The sequence below is a fragment of the Rhinolophus sinicus genome, linkage group LG04 (genome assembly GCF_036562045.2).
Source record: "Rhinolophus sinicus isolate RSC01 linkage group LG04, ASM3656204v1, whole genome shotgun sequence".
Taxonomy (NCBI): domain Eukaryota; kingdom Metazoa; phylum Chordata; class Mammalia; order Chiroptera; family Rhinolophidae; genus Rhinolophus; species Rhinolophus sinicus.
The window spans coordinates 75,934,921-75,955,268 of NC_133754.1; the positions used below are offsets into that span (position 1 = coordinate 75,934,921).

Genomic DNA, 20,348 nt, shown 5'->3' on the forward strand with positions numbered 1-20,348 from the left:
AATGATTCACACATCTGCCCACTCTTCTCCATCCCCACTGCCCAAATCAACATCTTCCCCTGGATTACTGCAGTAAGTTTTAACTGGACTCCCTGCTGCCTGTCTCCTTCAATTGTGATTCATCCGCCCACCTCCCAGAATGAAGCCTGTAAAATCAAAATCTGATTTTTATACATGTTGCTTAATACTCTGCCAAGACTCCTGATAGGATGAAGTTAAAACGATAATGTATCATACAGAATCCCTTCTGATGTGACCTCTGACTGCTATGATCCTTGCCTTGTGTGCCTACTCAATTCACTAAGATCTATTCATACAAAATTACTTGCTGTTTCCCAATCTGCCATCTGTTTCTTGCCTCCCAGGCACTGCACATCCTATACAGTTCTTTCTGCCTTGAATTTCCTCCTTCTTGCTCCTCTTCCAATTCCCAGTCACCTGGAAAATTCTTACTTTTTAAGATCTAGCACTAACATCCCTTCCTCTGGAAACTTTCCCTGACACCTCACCCAACGAGAGTTGATTACATACTTCATTCTTATTTCATCACTGTACAGAACGCTCTCATTACATTATGTGATCACATTTTCCATCTCCATCTCCTGTGTTTTATTACTGGCTCTCAGAGAACAGAAAGTGGGTCTTACTCATCTTTGCATTCCCAATGCCTGGCATGTCATAGATGCTCAATAAATTCTTGTTGAATGAATGAATGAATGAATGAATGAAACCACAATAAATAGTGATATTGGATATACAGGAAATAGAGGGAAAATTTACAATCCTAGAAGCCTGGAACGGTAGTAGAAAAATAAACAGAAATGAGGAAATTGAAAGGCACAGGAGCCAGGAAATCAGTTTGAAGTGAGTAATGAAAATGATGGGTTTGGTTTTGCACAGGTTGAATTGTATTTGTACTAATATGCAGTGAGAAAGACAGGATCAGAAAATAGATGAGAGTTCAAGGTCAAAATTATAGATTTGAGAATTAAAATCAGAGACAAGATTGTTTTAACCAACAGAAAAATTCTCCAGGTATATCAGAGTAGAGTAAACAATTTTATTGACCCTCTTCTAAAAGAAAAAGTTAAAAGGACTGTCTTAATATGGTTTAAAATAATAATTATAAAAGAAATATTTAATGGGATCATAAAAAGTTTACCATAATCCTTTAAAAAGGGAAATATAATAAGAAAATAAACGAAAGACTCATCTAAAAAGAACTTCTTCAAGTGGAGCACAGCATTAGGAATAGGAAGAGTGGAAATGTAACGGCTGTGTGCGATGTCAGAGGGGTAGTAGATGGGGGGAGGGGGTATCACTGTGTGAGGGAGATAAATGATAAATATCTATTACATTGTTTTGTACACCTGAAACTAACTAAAAAAGAAAATAGGGACTCTATAACAACAACAAAAAACAACAACAACAACAAGAAAAGAACTTCTTAGGACAACACCCAAACCGACATCCACACAGAACAGTCTTCATGCCTAGGTGTCTGTTACACTCGCCTCCGATACTCTCTGCAAAGCCTTAAGAATTCATCAGGTATTATAATGATGTAGTGTAGATGTTGCTTACTTCTAAATGATGCCAAAAATGACTGGTACAAAGGCAGAAAAACAAAAACATATAATTGATTGGTTACATAAGCTGGCTCATGAGATAAAATATAAGCAATTATTCTAATTACACTATACCAAATAACTTGTCTGATTCTTTTTTCCTAAATTGACCTCTGGGTGTGTGCATGTGTGTGCATGTGTGTGTGTGTGTGTGTACAAAGCAGATACAGCCAATGACAGACAGAATAAAATGTGCCTTACAATAATATAACCAGCCCAAATAGGTAAAATCAACAAAAATATATATTATGATTACTTCCCTGATAACCCAACATAGGTGAGCACTGGAAAATATTTGGGACCTGAAAACACCAGTCCCCTGGGACTTTTATATACTCCACCACAGTGAGCAAAGTAGTACCAGTCGTGGTTTTGTGATTTACACAATCCCCAGGCTGGTCTGCTTTGCTTACAGCTTCCTGAATCTCTTCTGTCTGCGTCTTAAAATCACTTCCAAACAGACTACTCCATTAAGAGCATTTTGCAGCTCTGCTCTCGTGGACTAATATGGCCCCATCATATCAGGCATGAAGTCCAAGACTCTCATTTTGGGTTCTTAAAGCACTACTTCTTTCCTTCCTCCTTCCCCCTCTCCTTGGGACTCAGAACAGCCAGGGGTTTAACACCAGAAATATTTGATTCCACACTGAGAATAGGGCAAGCTCTTCCCTGGACTCTCTTAGCCACCAGAGTCAGATCTGGGTTTGTGATCTCAATTCCACCACGTATTAGCTGTGTGATCTTATGCAAGTTACTCAACTTCTAAGAAACTATTTGCTTATCCGAAAATAAGAAATGGGGATAATAGCAATCTGGTGGACCTGAGAGGATAAAGTAAGATCACACGTGCAAGGAAGGTAATCACTACAGCACCCGGACCTGGATGCTCGAGGAATGCCAGTCGCCCTCTTCCCACCCCCATGCAGATACTTCCGGTTTGGGGTACCCTCTCTCTGCCTGCAGATCCACACAGGACAGTCTGAACTCCTAGGTGTCCGTTACTCTTGCCTCCCATGTGTGAAAAACGCAAGTTTAGGGAATTTGTGGGAGGTGACAACTGCTCCAATCAAAATGAATATATATTTTGAGTACATTGATTAATCATCTACTCCTGTACTTTTAGATGGTTTATTGGATTGGGTATATATTTGCACGACATTTTCACTTTTAGATTTCTTCGTTTTAAGAAATAAACTGACTATAGTTTGTATATGTATTAAGTGTATTATGTATGCCATAAATATAAATGACTCTGTGTACTTAACTGAGCACTTATGCTGTGTCAGGCATTGTGCAGAAGTGGCTCCTTTTAATGGTAGCTCACTGCGCGGAGGAATAATTTTCACAGTAACCCCATGAGGGAAGTGCAATTATTACCCCTACTTTACAGATTAGAAAACTGAGGCTTAAGGATGTTCAATAACTTAACCAAGGTCACCTTGCTAGTAAGTAAATATTATCGCAATCAAAATTGCTAAATAGCTCCATGTATTGATGATGCTCTTGTTTTACTTTAATTGAAAACTTAGAGATTGTGGTTTAACTGCTTTTAATTTCAAATGAAGCGCACTGCTGAGCTCCCAGTAGAAGAAAAACAGGACAGGTGTTATTTTAATTGAGTGATGGAAGTCGTAACCCGAAGCCTTTTCCAGCGCCGGCTGGAGAGGTCTGGAGGCTGCACCCAACCAGTGCGAGTCTGTAAACTCCCTTGGGTCTGGCGCGTCTCTTTCTTCCAAAGTTGGAGCTCTCCTGGGTGGGAGGAGGCCGGGAGGAGGGTAGATTGGTGACGTCACTCGGGAGCGGGGATAAAGCTCCCCGGCCGCAGTCCAAGAGAGGCGCGAGGACACAGCCCGGGGAGCATAGTGGACTGTCCGGCTCCGGGACACTCACCGTGGGCAGGGCCGCCCCTCGCTGCGCCCCAGTCCCTGGGAGTCAAGGTGCCTTCACCCTAGGAAGGCCGCGCCAGGCGACACCATGCCCCAGAACGTGGTCCTCCCTGGCCCTGCACCCTGGGGGTTCAGGCTGTCAGGAGGCATAGACTTCAACCAGCCTTTGATCATCACCAGGGTAGGTGTTTTCCGTTCTTTTGCTGTAAGTCGGGGACTCAGCTAGTCGCCCTGGAGAAGAGAGTGGCCAGTGAGCCCGTGGGCGCTGGGCAAGCCCTCGGCTTCCAGCTCACAGTTTGAGGAGTGGTCGCAACTTGACAAACTGAGGCTTGGAGGATACAGAGCAGCTAAGAGAATTCACCAACTCAGCTCCAATGGTCTCTGCATCCTCCCGGTCCCCGGTGACTTTCCGAGGAGCGTTGAACTGACAGCGCGATTTCCCTGGGCTCCGAGAAAGCTAGGCTGCGAGGGCGGGGGTGCCCTCTTGGCCTCCACTCCTGCCTCCTTTCAGTACCGAAAGAGATGGGATGATCCGGGAAGCAGAGACAAAGCACTGCCTCTATGGTTGTTTCTTGGAGTGAGACATGCAAGCGCTTTTCTTGTCTGGATGAAAACTTCAGCAGGGCGCTGTTCACGGGGTACAACCTGGGTCGGCCAGCTTGGAACCACTCGTATCAGCCCAGACAGGGAAAACATTACTAATCTGTATGCCTACGTTTCCAGGCATTTTGAATAAATGTTTTCCAAGCTGGGAACTTGGCTAAGGAATCATCACCTATAACTCAAAACTACAAAGAAAACGGGTCAGCTAGTTTAGTTTATCCGATAGAAAGTCACCACTCAACTTAATAATTGAAAATAATGCTCTGCTATCAAAGTCAAGCTTTCTGTTCTTAATATTCTTTAGAGTATTGTCTAATTGAGAGGGGGAAAAAGGAAACCCGTATTTCTGTCCTGTCAGTAAATTTCTAGTTGGTCTAGTTGGTTTTTTTCTAACACAAGTACTTGTCTTAATAGAAAATTACTTCAATTATCACACATATTAAACCTGATTTAAAACCATAAACTCCAGGAATACTATACTTTTTAAGCTTTTCTTTCTTACTGCTTATACTGTATTTTATAAATATATACTTTATACTCTGATTTACTCACAGAGATTTTTTTAACAAGGTAATACCTTTTAAATTCTGTTCTGTTTATACATTTATGAGATTTGGAAACCAATGTCTTTTTAAAATATCTTCAATCGTGTATTGTACAGACGCACACCATGGAACATATCAAGGTTTGTTTTACATTTTTCAAAAACATAGAAACACATCTGACATGTGTTTTTGTATGAGACAGGAAAACTTAACATACCCCTAAAAATGTTCCTAAGTAAATTAAGCAGAAAATGGTTCAGTGATCTGGGCCAAGCAATTCCTTTTATGGATTTACCAAAGAAAACAGTTTCCATTATCGCTACTAAGAAATATTTTTAAAGTTTCTGAAGTATAGTTTTCATTTGTTTGTATTAAATGAAATAAGCTTTTGAATCCTAACGAAGGATAAATTATATTTATATTAAATCCTAAAGAATAATTTTGTCACAAAAATCCTTTAAGTGATTTATAAAGGAAATACCTTGCTATTACTATATAACATGTCAATATGATTCATCTTATGTTTGAAATTTTGAGTTGTTGACATTCTAAACAATGTTTAAAGCAATGCTTACATTTGGATTGCAGGAGTTATTGGTAAATGTATTTGCTATAATGACAATTAGTATTTGGGAAGCCAATTGTTTGAATTTTTAACTCATTACTAATTTGTATCACCCATTTTGACACTTGGTTCAGTAACAATGTATAATCATATATGATTATTTCACTGGACCCTGCCTTTTCTCTTCAATTAATTTAACTCAAGGAGAGCAGATAAGAGCAAATTGTTTTGTATTCCAGATGTCCCCAAAATTATGCACATGGTAGATTTATGTTGAATAAATGAAGGCACATTCATTTGAACTTTTTTTGCCTTAGTGAACACCTAATTGAGAATATTTCCACTGAAACCATAAGAATACTAAAAATCATTTGGAAAAAGACTAAAACATATTGCACAAAAATAATTATCAGTGTTGTGAGTAGGTAGTAGAATTATGCTATTACTTTTATAATTTTATATGATGTGAAAAGGTAGTAAATAAGGTTGTATATATAAATAAGGTTATACTCTTCTGTTCACCATGTACTCTTTTAAGCCCTTCATATGCACTGACTCACTGAAATCTCACCTTAATCCAATAAGAATAGTAGCAGTGATATCCTTTTTTACAGATGAGGGGAGTTAGGCTTCAAGAGATTCATTAACCATTAACTATATTCCCTATGCTTTGTGAGGGGTGTAAATGCTAATCAGTATGTTGTTTTGTACATCTGAAACTAGTTTAAAAAAAAAGAAAAAAATATTTAAACTAAAAAGAAAGAGAGAGAGAGAGAGAGAGAGAGAGAGAGAGAGAGATGCATTAACCTGCTGATGATCACAAGTGGTGGGACAAATTTGATGCCAGGTCTACCCGCCTCCAGAGTCTGCATTCTGAAGTGCACACATATGAAAAGTTCTGCTTATTGTACAGATATTCACAAATAGGTGTTTTGTGTCATCAATTCATCACCTGGCCCTATTCATTCTATATCTCTGAGATCTACCACTTTCCTTTTTCTCTACCACTGTCCCTCTTCAAGATTTCATAATGTCCCACCTAGTTGTTTGTCGCCCTCTCCGATTTACCCTGCATATTCTTCCCAGCCGTCATTGAGAAATGCAAGCTTGCTCCTATCTTCCCATTCTCAAACATCCTTCAATGGCCTCAGCAGTTTATAGAGAATAATACATGTGGTCTTTACACACATTCATGGCTTCCCCCCTCTGCCCCAACTCAAAGTTCCAACTTCATTTCCTCCCTCTCTCTTTCTTCTCTCTCCCTTTCCTCCTCTCACTCCATAGGTAGGCAGTGGTGCCACTACTCTGGACTACATAGGATTTCTCTAACATATCTTTGCTCTTGTATCATTTTTCTCCAGAATGCTCTTCCCCACCCCACCCCACTGTCCTCTGGAAACCCAGTCAAATAGCGCTACTCTAACCTTCTTCCAGCAACAAGCATTTCATCCATTTGATTACCATACTTCTGACCTACAACCTCTCTTCAGATCATACCTTGTACCACAGATAAACATCTACATCCTACAAATCACATGCTCCCAGATGCAGGAACTTTCAAATTGGGGGGCTTACTCAGTGCCAAGCACAGTGCCTTGTACATCACATATGTTACAGACACAATATAAACGATTGACTAAATTGTTCATTTTTTAATGTAACTATCATAAATGAGTTCAGATTGTCCCCAAAAATAATCTACAATAAGATGAATGAGAATGTTTTTATTATTAATTGATTTGTCTATTTTAGATAAGTTGCTAAATACTCAAAGAACTGAAATACCAATGCCTGCACTGAATGCCACAAAAAGTTCCATAAATGAGATGTATTCCTCAAGTCAATTAAATCAAGTTTTGTCCTCCTACAAGCTATCTCCTCCCTCCCTGCCTCACAGTCTACAAATCCAGACTCTAGTGGTGCTCCTGGTCCTCCATTCCCCCAGAGCTGGGGGAGGGGTTTACAAACGTGACTCACCCCATCCATTGAAATTACACCCATAACTGTTTACAATCCAGTTAATCAGCCAGGTTAATCCTTGTATCATGAAAAACATCAAAAGTAAGGTAAATCAAACACCAGACATTCTCAAAAAAAAAAAATGAGCCATTGGTTGTGATACATACAAGGTTTAGGAAAGCAATTCTAGCCATAGGTGTTTTAGACTTCGTGCAATATTGGGGGAGTAGGAAGTATTTGCAAACACCGTACATAACTGGTCTAAGTATTTCATAGAATAAAGCTTAAGGTTCACATCTCTAAGTAAGCAACTTTTCTTTTTCTGGCAAAAAATTCTAAGGAGTCTTTTTTTTTTTTTAAGTGTTTGGACCACCCAGAAGGTGGAATGGATCTACTGTCACTGCCAACTTACAGATCGTTTGTTTTCACAAATGGTCCAATTTGGAATAAACTACAAGCTTCTTTTGTGCACATGATGTAGAATTATTATATACATCTGATGCCAGTATGTCCTTTCCCACTCAATTCCTCTACCTCCTTCCCTCCGCCCTCCTTTCATTCAGAGCACACCCAGGTTTCGGATCACTGTAACCAAGAATGCTACATGGATCTGGATACCAACGTAGAAAATGTTAGTGTATTCTTAAGTTACACAGGCTTTAACATAGAAAAATATATTACTTTAATACAAACTATATTTGAAATTTGAACTTTTAGAAAGAAATGTTCAAAGTTGAATGCAACCCTTTTCCAGGATTCAAGTATAGTACAAAGGTTGATTCGAATAAAAACCTGTTTAATTTTGTTCTAGCAAAAATGTGTCTGCATGGAAGTGCTGGTTCATATGTTCATAACATCCATACATCCCACAATTACCTATTAAGTGCAGAATGTGTTATATGTGGAAGGCCCTGTAGGGGATACAATTATTACTTAATGGGTTTCCATGTCCTGAGAAGCTAATATATCAGAAGAGAAGGGACATGTTCATAAACCAACATGTTACAACCTGTCCAGGATTCCATGGGGGGAAAAAAAGAAAAGTGTGGCCAAAGAGACAGGAGGAGTCAAGGAAGAGAGGACCTGCAGGAGTGGTATGGTGGGATAGCGGAAGAGCTTCAGCTATTAAGTTAGCCAGATCCTTGAGGGAAATTCAGATGTTCATTGGATGTGTGACCCTAAGCAAGGTTCTTATACTTTCTGAGCATCAGTTTTCTCATCTTAAAAGATTGTTTTGAGAATTGAGATAATAGTTCTCAGCGATAATACAATACCAATAATAATAACAATACCATAATGGTTCTCAACCCTGGCTTCGCATCAGACTCACCCATATAACTTTGGTAAATACCCATGCCCAGGTACTACTTACAGAGATTCTGATTTAACGGGTGTGGGGTATGGCTCTGCAAATGTAGACTGTCAATGCCGGAGGGCTTTAGATGCCAGGAGAGGCACTGGAATTTACCTGTAGGCAATGGAGAACAACTAAATGGAGACAGGGCAACTAAAGACACTCACGAAAGAGGACTTCCAGAGCTGCCTCAGAAAGTGGCAAGAATGATGGGATAAGTGTGTTCAAAGCAAGGGGGAGTATTTTCAGGGGGATTAATGGCAATGTGTCTTTTACTGTAATAAATATTTTTAATTAAACATTCACAATATTGTTTGATCACACCTTGTACACACACAACCCTACCTTCCACTCATTCTAACTAGAGCTAAATAAAACACTGTTAGCCTTTTCTAAATCAAGATGAAGTATTGTGTAACTTAAATCTATTTCATTGTATTAGAAAATGGCTTTAAAAGCAAATGCACTGAGCCATGTTTTCTCATATTTTAACTCAAAGGAAAGCATTCTGATCTTAGAAGTTAAAAAATAGATAGTACTAATTTTGACCAACTATAGCTAGAGGAAACTGAAAGTTTAAGATTATTTTTAACTCTGCAAGTCAAACTGAGGATGGAAATTTTATTATTCTAACAATTCTGGGTCGGGGAGACTTTCTAAATGGGAAACAGCTATGAAATGCCTCCCCAAGGCTGAGATGTAATAATTCCCAGTTGTCTTCACCCAGATCCTATCAATTATTCCTAACGGAAAATGATTGTGATCACTACAGTAGGATGATCACAGAAATAAAGTGAGTACAATAAACATTTTAGTGATGAGACTGAAGATCTAGGACACATGAGAATTTACTATTTTAGCGATTTTATTTATTTAGGTGAGTCTTGGATCGCCCTTCGGGCCACAAAGTTAAACAGAATCAATAGCTAGATTAAGCAAATAGAGGGGGCGAAAATGGATTAATGACTGATCCTCATTAGGGACAATCTAATTTATTCCCGGAGCAGTTTTAGGTTTAAGTCAAGTTCTATGTATGTATTATTCTGCTTTAATAGTGGGAACTTGCAAATGTAACAATGATTTTTTTGACAATAATAGCCATAATCTTTGGGCATGTAGAGACTAGCTCTTTTTGTTTCATAAATTCTGATTTAAACAGCCTTTTCATTCATTTTTCAATTAATTATTAATTAATTCAAAACAATGGAATATACACAGTGAAGCATTATGAATATACATAATATACATATCCTCGAGAACTTCCAGTGTAACTGGGAAGAGAGATAATACACAAGTAAATAAACAAACATAAAAGTGCAAATTGTCTTCATTAAGGAAATGAACAGGGTGCAATGGTGGAGAATAATGGTGCAGGAACTGGAGAAACTACTTCAGATGTTTAGGGAAGTCTCTCTGAGACTGTGACTTTTAAGCCTAGACCTAAAGGATGAGAAGGGACAACTAGGTGAAGACTGGGGAAAGCATTTTAGGCAAAAATAACAGTGCATGTTAAGCCCTAATGAGGGTACAAGCTTGGCCTATTTGAGGACCTAAAAGGAAACCAGAATAGCTCCAGTGCAGTAGATGAGTGGGAGCAGGAGGGGTCTAAGATGATGTTAGAGAAGTAGGTAGGAAAAGACTGGGTGAGGACTATTAGGCAGTGGTAAACACTTGGGATTTACCCAAAAAAATAGGTATAGCAATAAAAAGAATAATAGACTTTGAATATTCAACATGGTAATAATTTCAAATTTGCTATCTTTTAAACATTTAACAACTAGATTTTAGATTTTCCCATATCTCTTATAAGGATTCCTTTCATTGCCCCACCTCCAAAAAGATACAAACATGATTTCTGTAGATAACATAAAATTGGACCTTGCTTTTTTTACCTAATTTGATCATCTCTGTTTTTAAAAAGTGTGGTATGTTTAGACCATTTACATTTAATGTAATTATGGACAGAGTTTAATTAAAATCTTGCATCTTGTTCATTGTTTTCTATTTGTTCCATCTGTCCTTCATTCATGGATAAGAGACTGTGCATGGACACAAATTTCCCTTCTGTCTGCAGTTCCCAGGGGTTCTAGACTCTCAATGCTAACTCACACTTGGCTTTTAGCAATTTGTTCATAATTTTAGCTAAATTCTTCTTGACAGCTAGAATGGTAGCCTCATCTTCCTCCATGGTTTGATACAGGTAAGCCCAGGCTTACATTTTGTCTTTCCTTATAGGCATCTGTCTTTCCTTAAATTCCAGGCTAGTTGGTCACCCTGCAACTTCAGCTGTCTGAAGAGTTCATGAAAAGTTATAATTTTATAATATTATAAAGATTCGTCTTATTCACAGGGATTCTCTTTCCAGCTTTCTACATCCCAGGTGTCCCCTCATGTGAATTTTAAACATCATAACTTGTATGGATGCTAAAGCATTTTCAAATCAAATATAAAAAGCTCCCTAAATTTAGTAAAGTTCTATTCCTAAATAGAGAGTTTGGGTGAGAAAAACCCTAAAAAAAAAAAAAAAAAATTTGGTTTAAAGCAAAGAAAATATGATTCAAACAGTGTGTTATGGAAGGTGTTCTAAAAAGAATAAGAGATGTCAAAAGAAATGTGGTAAGAAACAAAATAATTTAATATGATGGAAAAATAGAGTTAATACAATTTATCAATTAACAGCTATTTTAATCATATTTTATGATTCCCTGCCCAGTAAAACATTTAAAATGTTACAAATACATTTGAAATACAAATGTCAGGCATGTAACTCAAGATATTGTAGGATGTTGATTTTTAAATGGTGCCATGATTTCTTCCAGATTACTCCAGGAAGCAAGGCGGCAGCTGCCAACCTGTGTCCTGGAGATGTCATCCTGGCTATTGATGGCTTTGGTACAGAATCTATGACTCATGCTGATGCACAGGACAGGATTAAAGCAGCAGCACACCAGCTATGTCTCAAAATTGACAGGTGCTCTTAAATTAAAAGTGTTAAAATGTAATCTGTTTGGCAGGAGAACCTGAGCCATAACTGTAAATGACTCCATCCTCCCAATGAGAAGCATGTCACAGAACCTAGAATTTTTGACTGGCTTTTTATACATCTACTTTGGTCTGTTCTTCACTGCAGTCAGTCAATCTAGTAGTTGTTAACAAACTATTGCTAAAAGGAATTCTCTAGAATGTCAGAATAATGAAAGAGGCTAAAGGAATACTAATCTAGTTAATTGACTATGAAAACAGAAACATTACATGTATCGGCCACAGGCACACTAGACAGCACAGCTAGCTGTACTGCTGTTCTAAATGGGGTAGTGAACGGAATTTAAAGATTCTCTTAAAAGAATCTCTTGACTTGGCAAATGTGTCATGTTAAAAATTGGTGGTTAATAGGCTGTATGCCATTGACTCTTGTGTACAGAATTCAGCCCAGAAGAATTTCACAAAGTGTGATACTGCATGTGCACATGAGTGTGTTAGATACTGAGACATTTCTGACTGAAAACAGTATGAGGAAATTGAACCTGATCTTTTGCCATCAGAGCCCTGATATGAAGCTGAATCATGAAACTAATGTCTTGTTATAGTGGTTGTTAGTGTATATTTATCCTGTTGCTAACGTATTCACAATTTTCCCTGACAGTACATAGGGTACACAGTTGACCTGCCATTTCACGGGGGTAAAACAGACTCTTTCCCCATATGCATAACCTGTGTTCCCGCCAAGCACGCTGTCCCTAAAATCACACACTCCCAAACAGGTACATAGAAAGCTTTGGACAAAGCACATTTCCTGGATGCTAGCAGCATCCTCTTCCTGGTTACGACCTCACATGGCCTTCTTCGGGGCACGCACAGAGAGACATTTTACTTCTTTTCCTTTTTTTATAAGGGCATTAATTCCACCATGAAAGCCCTATTCTTAGGACCTAATCTTACCTTAATTACCTCCCAAAGACCCCATTTCCAAATATCATCACACTGGGGATTAGGGTTTCAACAGATGAATTTGAAGGAGGGACACAAACATTCAGTTCATAGTGGTACATGTTGATCCATTCAAGTTTTCCCAAAAGTACATTAAAAACCAAAGACTAATCAGATGGGAGAAGACAGACTAATGAGCAAGAAATATTGCTTTTGCCTAAATTACCAAGGGTTGATAGTATTTTTATAAACATAATAAGAAATTAAGGAATGCTAAAACTGGAAGTGCCGTTAGAATTTGGAGTTTACAAACTTTGTTTTATTTATAGGGCAGAAACTCGCTTATGGTCTCCACAGGTATCCGAAGATGGGAAGGCTCATCCTTTCAAAATCAACTTAGAATCAGAACCACAGGTATGAATTTTAGAGTAAATGATATTCGCATTACATTTCCTTTTAAATGATGTAGGTAACTTGCAAGAGAAAGAAGTGGCAAATATGAAAAATTGGAATAAGCTGCCTCATGAAGCAGTTGTCTGTCTTTACTCTCTGAGATTAATTTATATTATCCATGTCTTCTTGCCTCAAGAAAAAGGAGTAGCATGCCTAGGCAAACATCTTGGTAAATGACACATGTGTTTTCATCAGGAAAAATTTGGCTATATCTATGCATAGTCCACTTACTTTTTTCACTTTTTATGATGGACTTCTACCAAACCACCATGAAATAATACCATAGTTTAAGATGTCAGAACAAAGCAAAACAAAAGTAGAGTCTGCCACTTGAAACAGGTGTCTCTAATCTAATACTTATTGTGAACTTCAATTCTTCAAGGTCTTCACCCAGATCTTGTTTTACATCCTTCTTTAATTCTCAGTTCTGGCATTCTATAGTTAAATTTACTCTATGAAATTTTGCATTGAGTAATCACAGTGATAGTCTGCCCCGTGCAGTTGAATTACAAAGATAAAGGATTTTCCCTTGAGGCAACTCTATCTACTGAGCTAAATTAATAATTTGATGCTTATTTGACCATGTCTACTCTCAAAAGTTCCAACAATCTGAAATTACACCAACTTTCAATTGTTTTGTATGGAAAATGTGATTAAGAAAGGGTTTTATAACCTCTACTTAGAAGTTCCCCAAATTTAGAGAGACAAGATATATGAATTAAATATCCCTTTTAAAACAAATATTCCTACTAAACTGAATAGATATTCCCAAAGTGTAGTTTTTCTATATATCTAATAAAAACGAACTGAAAACATATTTGTAATTTATGCTTCAGCAGTGTTTCCCCTTTCAGTATCATCAATACTGAATTTGTCCTTCAGGTTTCCCATTTGTCTCCATAAGCCTCTATTTTCTTCGTAAAATGCATGTAGAGTAATATATATACACGTATCTCATAGAGCTTCTCAAAGATTTAAGTAAAATAATATCGTAAAAGAACTCGGCACATTGACTCATTCATAGAGATACTGAATTAAGTGGGAGCTCTTGTTGTTCTTGGTACAGTACCTCCTAATCTCCAACCCCACCCCTGCCCCCACCAGGCTGTGATCAGAAGGCCTCCTGGTCTTTTCTGACAGGGAAATAGGAAGCTGCCTCTGTGATAGGGTTTCCTAGAGACCAGGAAGGCCTTCCTCATTACTATTATGAGGGTCATTATAAATTACTTTGGATTAAAACTTTGTTTTCAGTTAAAATACTCAATCAATAGCTGACAAATGAACGAAAGGAATGGGAGGGTCTAAAGATAAAATGTATTTTGTAACATTGCCCAAGACCAATCCTGGAAACCAATTCTCAGAGGGTGTTCTGCCACCTTCCCCAGCTGTTGCACAGTAAAAGTGATTGTGCAAGGTAAGTGGGATAGTTATTTAAGTCAGATAAGCGTTCTGTTCTTCAGAGTAAGCAAGCAAAAGATAAAATGGATGAGATGGGTTATAAATGTCTTGGGAAGGTATTTGAATGCTGATGGTGGCTTACTCTGGCCTCCCTGGTGGGTGGGTGAATAATAATACCTCTAATCAACATTCTCTTTGATAAAAGAAAAGATTGGAAGAAGAAAAAGCAGAGTTCTTGAGGTAGAACTGTCCCTTGTCAATAGCCCTGTGCAGTAATGCCCAAGCCTACTCACTTCCTCCCATCCTCCCACTTAGAGGCAACGCATGAGAAAAAAAGATCATATGGTGCTTTAAAAAACCAAAGAAAAAGGAAATTTAAAGCTTACATAGACACATGTTTTGGACCACACATTCTCCTACTATCTTCAGGACAACCTGGATAGAATTCTGAATTTCTTTTTCCTTACATAGTACACGTCCAAAATTGTACTGCACCCTTTTGCAACTTATTTTTCCCTTCAAGATTTCTCCTAATTTTTTAAACCCAATTTTATCTATGAGATGCCAAGATATAGGGCCCATTAGACAGATTTGAGAAAGTCCCAAACCCCAGTGATCCCTGATCATGTTACAGCGCCCCCTCTAGCGGGGCGGGGTAGGGGGGGTGGGGGGGGCTGACTCAGCAAGTACTAACTAAGCACAGGGTGAGCTTAGACAGAGGCTGGAGCCTGTGTATTACTAACATGTCTCCAGAATTGGAGTTTAAGGGCAACGGCCTAAGTTTTAGCTCTAGAAGAGGCCCCTTTTGTAAACTATGAGTATTTATCTATGACTATAGTTTTTCCAAGAATTGGATTTTAAAACAGAATCTTAATTTTAAATACCCTGACCTCTTGTCAATCATGTGTTAGCCCATGTGCCCTGCAGTTTGGGGCCAGACAATGTGGACATTTATGATGCTACAAATGAGGAAAAGATACAGAATGAGATTGTGTTTTTTTTAAAAGGTAAAAAGTGGGTTAAGGGCTACAGAAGCCAGTCAGATGGAGCCTTTGGACATTCCTTTAGTTTGAGTCATGACTAATTCCTACTGGCAACCTCTCCAAGAGGACGTGTTTGAAGGACTCAGAGATAAGAACCATTTCAGTTATTTTCCTAATGGACCGAAGGATGCCTACTCCTTATATCTTCAAGCCAGATTTATGAGTGATCAGTTCACGGAAATTGGCACTTCAGGACACACATTCCCTACACAGCACAGCTAAATTTCAGCACAACCTCTGCTATCCAAAAATCCAATAGCATAAACTGGAACAAAATGCAGTGATAAAACTGAGCAGTGAATTTAATTTGCAAAATGAAATTAGAGAAAAGCTAAACTGTGGTCATGTTTTTATTCTTCTTTTATTTTTTAATTAAGGCAAAGAGATTTCATTTTTGTTTTCTGTTTGTTTGTTTGTTTGTTTGTTTGTTTGTTGTCCCAAATGAGCACTCTGCAAATAAAGCAAACTTTTGGGCAACAAAGGTGTGCCAGTGTGAGAAACAAATGCCATTAATATATCATTTCTTAAGATGCCATTATAGATGAATTGTAAAATGCCATTGGGCAATACAATATTTGAGTTCTTGTTTCTCAACACAACTCATACTCTGTTGTAAGTAATGTGACCTTTGCCATTGGAATAAAATGCTTTTTTTTTTTTTTTTTCATTTTAAAAGTAATATATATTTGTTGGAAAAAAATCCACTATTGTATATACTACCATCCAAGCCTAGCTACAGATAGTGAAGTATTAGTATATTTATTTCGAGTCTGTTTCCCTATGCATAAGTTTAGGCTTTTGGGACTTTTTCTTACACAGTTATAGTAATAATTGATACAAAACTTTATCACGTATTTTGTTCATGTTTCCATGCAATTATGAAATAGTTAAAACTTGTTTTAATGAATTTAGACTCAAAACCTTAGAGTTTATCATTTAGATCAACCCTAGCCATTGAATAAACACTTTCCATATAATCCTGAACCTGGCCTGTGAGCAGACAATATGCATTTTTCTACACAAAACATTGCTCTAGGCTCAAGGTATGTTACTGTTCTTTGTCTTCCCTCAAAGCTTACCTTTTTGAATAAAACATTACCTCAGCTTTGTCTGATATTAGTTGGACAACTCAAAATTATAATGGAGTTATCACAAAACAGGAAAAATGCTTTTCAGAAACAAAAACTGGTTCTTTTCTAAAGGATAAGATAGTGATTTCCAATCCCACATAAAGAATTGCATCCTTGCATATAAGATTTGATAATAAAGATGCACAGTCAGGTGGGGTATGTTTTGAAATTGTTTATATTTTCATAACTTTATTCTACAAGGTTTTGATAACTGGACGACAGCCTACACAGAGCAAATTTTTGTAATCCCCATTTCTCTAACCTCTTTGTCCATGAGACATGGGAAACACTTGAAACAGATCAGTGCAGAAAAAATAATTATGAAGGTGCTTTTTAATTTGCGGGGTGAAGATGAGTCAGGGGGAGGATTGTTCATAAATTCCAAACATGATAAAATATAATCATTTAGTCAGTATGGCTTGATCAAATATACAATCACTTGATATAGTGTTTTCCTTATTTCCCCGACACTTTTCTTATAAATAAATGTACCAGGGGTGTCAAACAAGTGGACGTTTTGGTCAGCATTGCTCAAGCAGTAGTTCACTGTAATCAGAAGTGTCTGGACGCTGATGGTAACCACTTTGAGCACCTCTTGTAATTGCAGAAGTCAGACGTGACTTGTATTCATCTTTTGATATCAGTATATATTGAGCATTACAATTTTAATACAGTTTTCCTTTCTTAAAATGCATATACATTTTTTGGCACCCTCTGTGTGTGTGTGTGTGTGTGTGTGTATATATATATATATACACACACACACAGAGGGTGATATATATATATATATATATCTCAAACATGATATATCTCATACATGTTCCTATTGGAGTTGGCAATTGCCTCAGTTCTCAGACTCAATTTTTATTTGTGACACTGTCTCCAAGAGAGAAACTGAAAGGTGAACTGTTTTTGAATGCTGTCCTTGCTGAGGTCATTCCAGGACTTGGGAGATTGTCAAGAGCTGCATTCTCTCGATGTCAGCAGATCTCTGCCAAGTTTCTTAGCTTTTACTATAGCAGCTCTAGCATTTTATAAATTCAAACTATAATTCCTTAATATAAACTCCTAACATTTAAAAATAATATTTAAAAATGTAATTAATTACAATGATTACTTATTGAATTCCTAAGAGATAAGAATCATCTGGATGCTTTTGTCTGGGTAGAATAAACACAAGAGCTGGACTATATTAACTGCCATATAAAGTTTTTACTGGTATTTTCCATGACTAATTATTTTCCACTATAAACGAAAAGAAATGAAAGTGGAATAGCAAATGTCTAATTGGTTTTGTCTTTCGATTCTGTTTAACTATCAACAGTGACGTAAGACTTGGACAGAATGTTGCCTCTCAGTGCCATATTTACGTTTTTCGTTTACCTTTGGTGTATACATTTCATTGTGCTTTTTTGGAATGACTTAGAGCCCATAAACTAATGCTTTACACAGCCTAAATACGAATGTTTGAAGCGTATATTAGAAACCCTTCCTTTTATGATCTGAATAGAAAATAGAAGGGTATTTTTTCCTTAACAAATTATGCATTTGTGACTTTTGCAATATATAACCAAAACTGAAAATGGCAAAGAAAAAAGCTTGGAGCTGATTAACTTATTTGCTGCTACTTAGAAGTACTACTAGAGATTTTTTTTTCCCATAAAGCCATCACATTATGTTAACTAACCTTTTCAATTCTATTTACCAAAATCTTTAATGCATATCATATTGTGGTGTGTGTTTTTTTTCAAAAAGCTAAGTTCCATATAGTTTGAGTCCTTCAGTCCTGCCTGATTCATTCTCTTAATTAGCCTGAGAGATTTATTATTCACCAAAACTAAATTAGGCAATTAGCCTTCTGTCTTCTTTCATAACAAAAAGAGTAACAAAGCTCAAATCATGGCCATTGTCATTAGTTACAATTATTTCCAATTCATAATTTCATGTCACAATAATGTCTAATCATAATGGTTAATCATAAAACACAGCCAATCCAAATTCATTATTAAATTAGCCAGAACAATCCTGTTGTACCACTATATAAACATTTGAGTACATACATTTTCACATGTTCTGGGATTCAGCACTTTTCTAAAGCCACATTTGGTTGTTTCAGTCATTCATCTATCTAATAGCAACAACCATATTGTCACCCAACCAACTCCTACGCACTGAGCCATTATTCGAAAGGGAAAAAAAAAAAAAAAAAAAGGAAGGAATCAATAAGCTAGTAGTCAATTCAATCAACAGTCCCATAGTCTATTGTATTCAACTCAGACCTTCTTGTCAAATTCAGGAGGCTATTAAAATATGCTGTCCATGGCTGGTGAGAGAAAAGCTGCCCTTGACCATATCACAGATTTTCAGGGACCATGAGATTTGGGGCAGCTGGAGTCAGTCATTTGATACTGCACCCCATTTGCCTTCTCATAACTTTATTTTTTTCAAATGGGCTTTGCCAATAGCCTAGATGGGGCCATAGGGAGTATGTGTGGTGATTGCCTGTTCAGGAGAACCAAAAGAAAGCATTATGCTGCTTAGGTCCCTGCAGGAAGAGGCTGGTGTTCTCAGGCATAAGAATCTCCATGCAAAACTCTGGTTCCACCCCTAAAAAGAGGAGATCGTTTCTTTCCTAACAAAAAAAGCACCATCCCACAATTTACTGGTTTGTAATGACAAGAAAGAAACAATGACATAAAAAAGAATATTACCAGGTATTTCTACTTTTTAATAAAAACAGTCTGTTTCCAGTAACATTTCAAGTAATCATGTTTGTACTACTTGAAATCTGTGTGAAACACTGGTGACACATTCACAGAAGTAAATGAAGTTGATGTGAATGTGTGAGTGAAAATATTGTAGTAAAGATTTATCTTACTGAGTCTGCCAAATGAAAAGATTTGGAAAGAGAATTAGCTCGTGTGTATTTTAGCATTCTATTTTGGTCTTCTTCCGCTGCTTATAAGAAAAAAAATTATAACTTTATAAAATTATAAATCTATATAAAAATTGGAAAATGTGATTTCGACATTAAAAAATAATATAGAATTTAAGATCATTTAGGCATATTTCAAGCTCAGAATTTAGGACTCTGATGTTTGATCCTTTTCCTTAAGCAATAAAGTGAAAATCCTTTTGTGACTCATATAATTAGTTATGTCTGCATTAGTGACCTTAGTCTTTCGGCGACTGGAGTAAATGCAGAGTTTTTTAAGCACACAACATGAAATCATCACAGTAAAAATATGGGGGGGGGGGCGTGTTCTATAAATGTTTTTCCTGCTTTCATAAGGAAAAAATATTTTAATTATTATTATTTCTAAACTTAAGTTTATAACTTAATCCAAATTAAGAATTTTGTTTTTTGTTGTATTAAGACAAAAAAAACAAAAACAGAGCATTTACTTGAATTATTTAAAATAATTCAGTATAGTTATTCACAAATGCTCATTCCCCTTTTGATTGTTTTATTCCTCCATTTCCTAAAATGGGGACATTTTTATTAAAATATTAACAGAAGAGAAAGCATGTGTACGTTTTACTTGAGAAAATATTAAGTAGAATAATTTTTCTAAGCCCAAAATCTCACTTCTGACACAAAATTTCTGTGTTTTTAAATGAGTCATATGAGAATTTTTTTTTAAAGTTATAGATAGAGAAGTCAGTAGGGGCAGATACAGTGTTTGAATTATTTTGTAATATTTTAAATAAGGTCAATTCCTTTGCCCCTTAACACTGGGTGGATGAACGTGGCACATGTAAATTCCACAGACAATGTAGAAAGGTTTATATCTAACTCCTCCTTTAACCTTGCCATTAATCTCCTAGTGAGTAAAGAAGCCTTGATTAACAATAGC

General features: G+C 37.0%; 1 protein-coding gene across 3 annotated transcripts in view; it reads left to right on the plus strand.

Moving 5' to 3' along the window:
• The first annotated feature begins 3,445 nt into the window (after window positions 1–3,445).
• Window positions 3,446–20,348, plus strand: part of PDLIM3 (PDZ and LIM domain 3) — a 28,578-nt gene continuing 11,675 nt past the window's right edge. For 2 of the 3 annotated variants that reach the window (XM_019736169.2, XM_019736168.2), the window contains exons 1-3: window positions 3,461–3,695; window positions 11,360–11,511; window positions 12,797–12,881. In XM_019736169.2, coding sequence (XP_019591728.1) covers window positions 3,603–3,695; window positions 11,360–11,511; window positions 12,797–12,881 — 330 coding nt within the window. In that variant the 5' untranslated portion in view covers window positions 3,461–3,602. Of the gene's footprint in view, window positions 3,696–11,359; window positions 11,512–12,796; window positions 12,882–20,348 lie in introns of all 3 variants that reach the window. The other variant, XM_019736170.2, reaches the window with a different exon arrangement.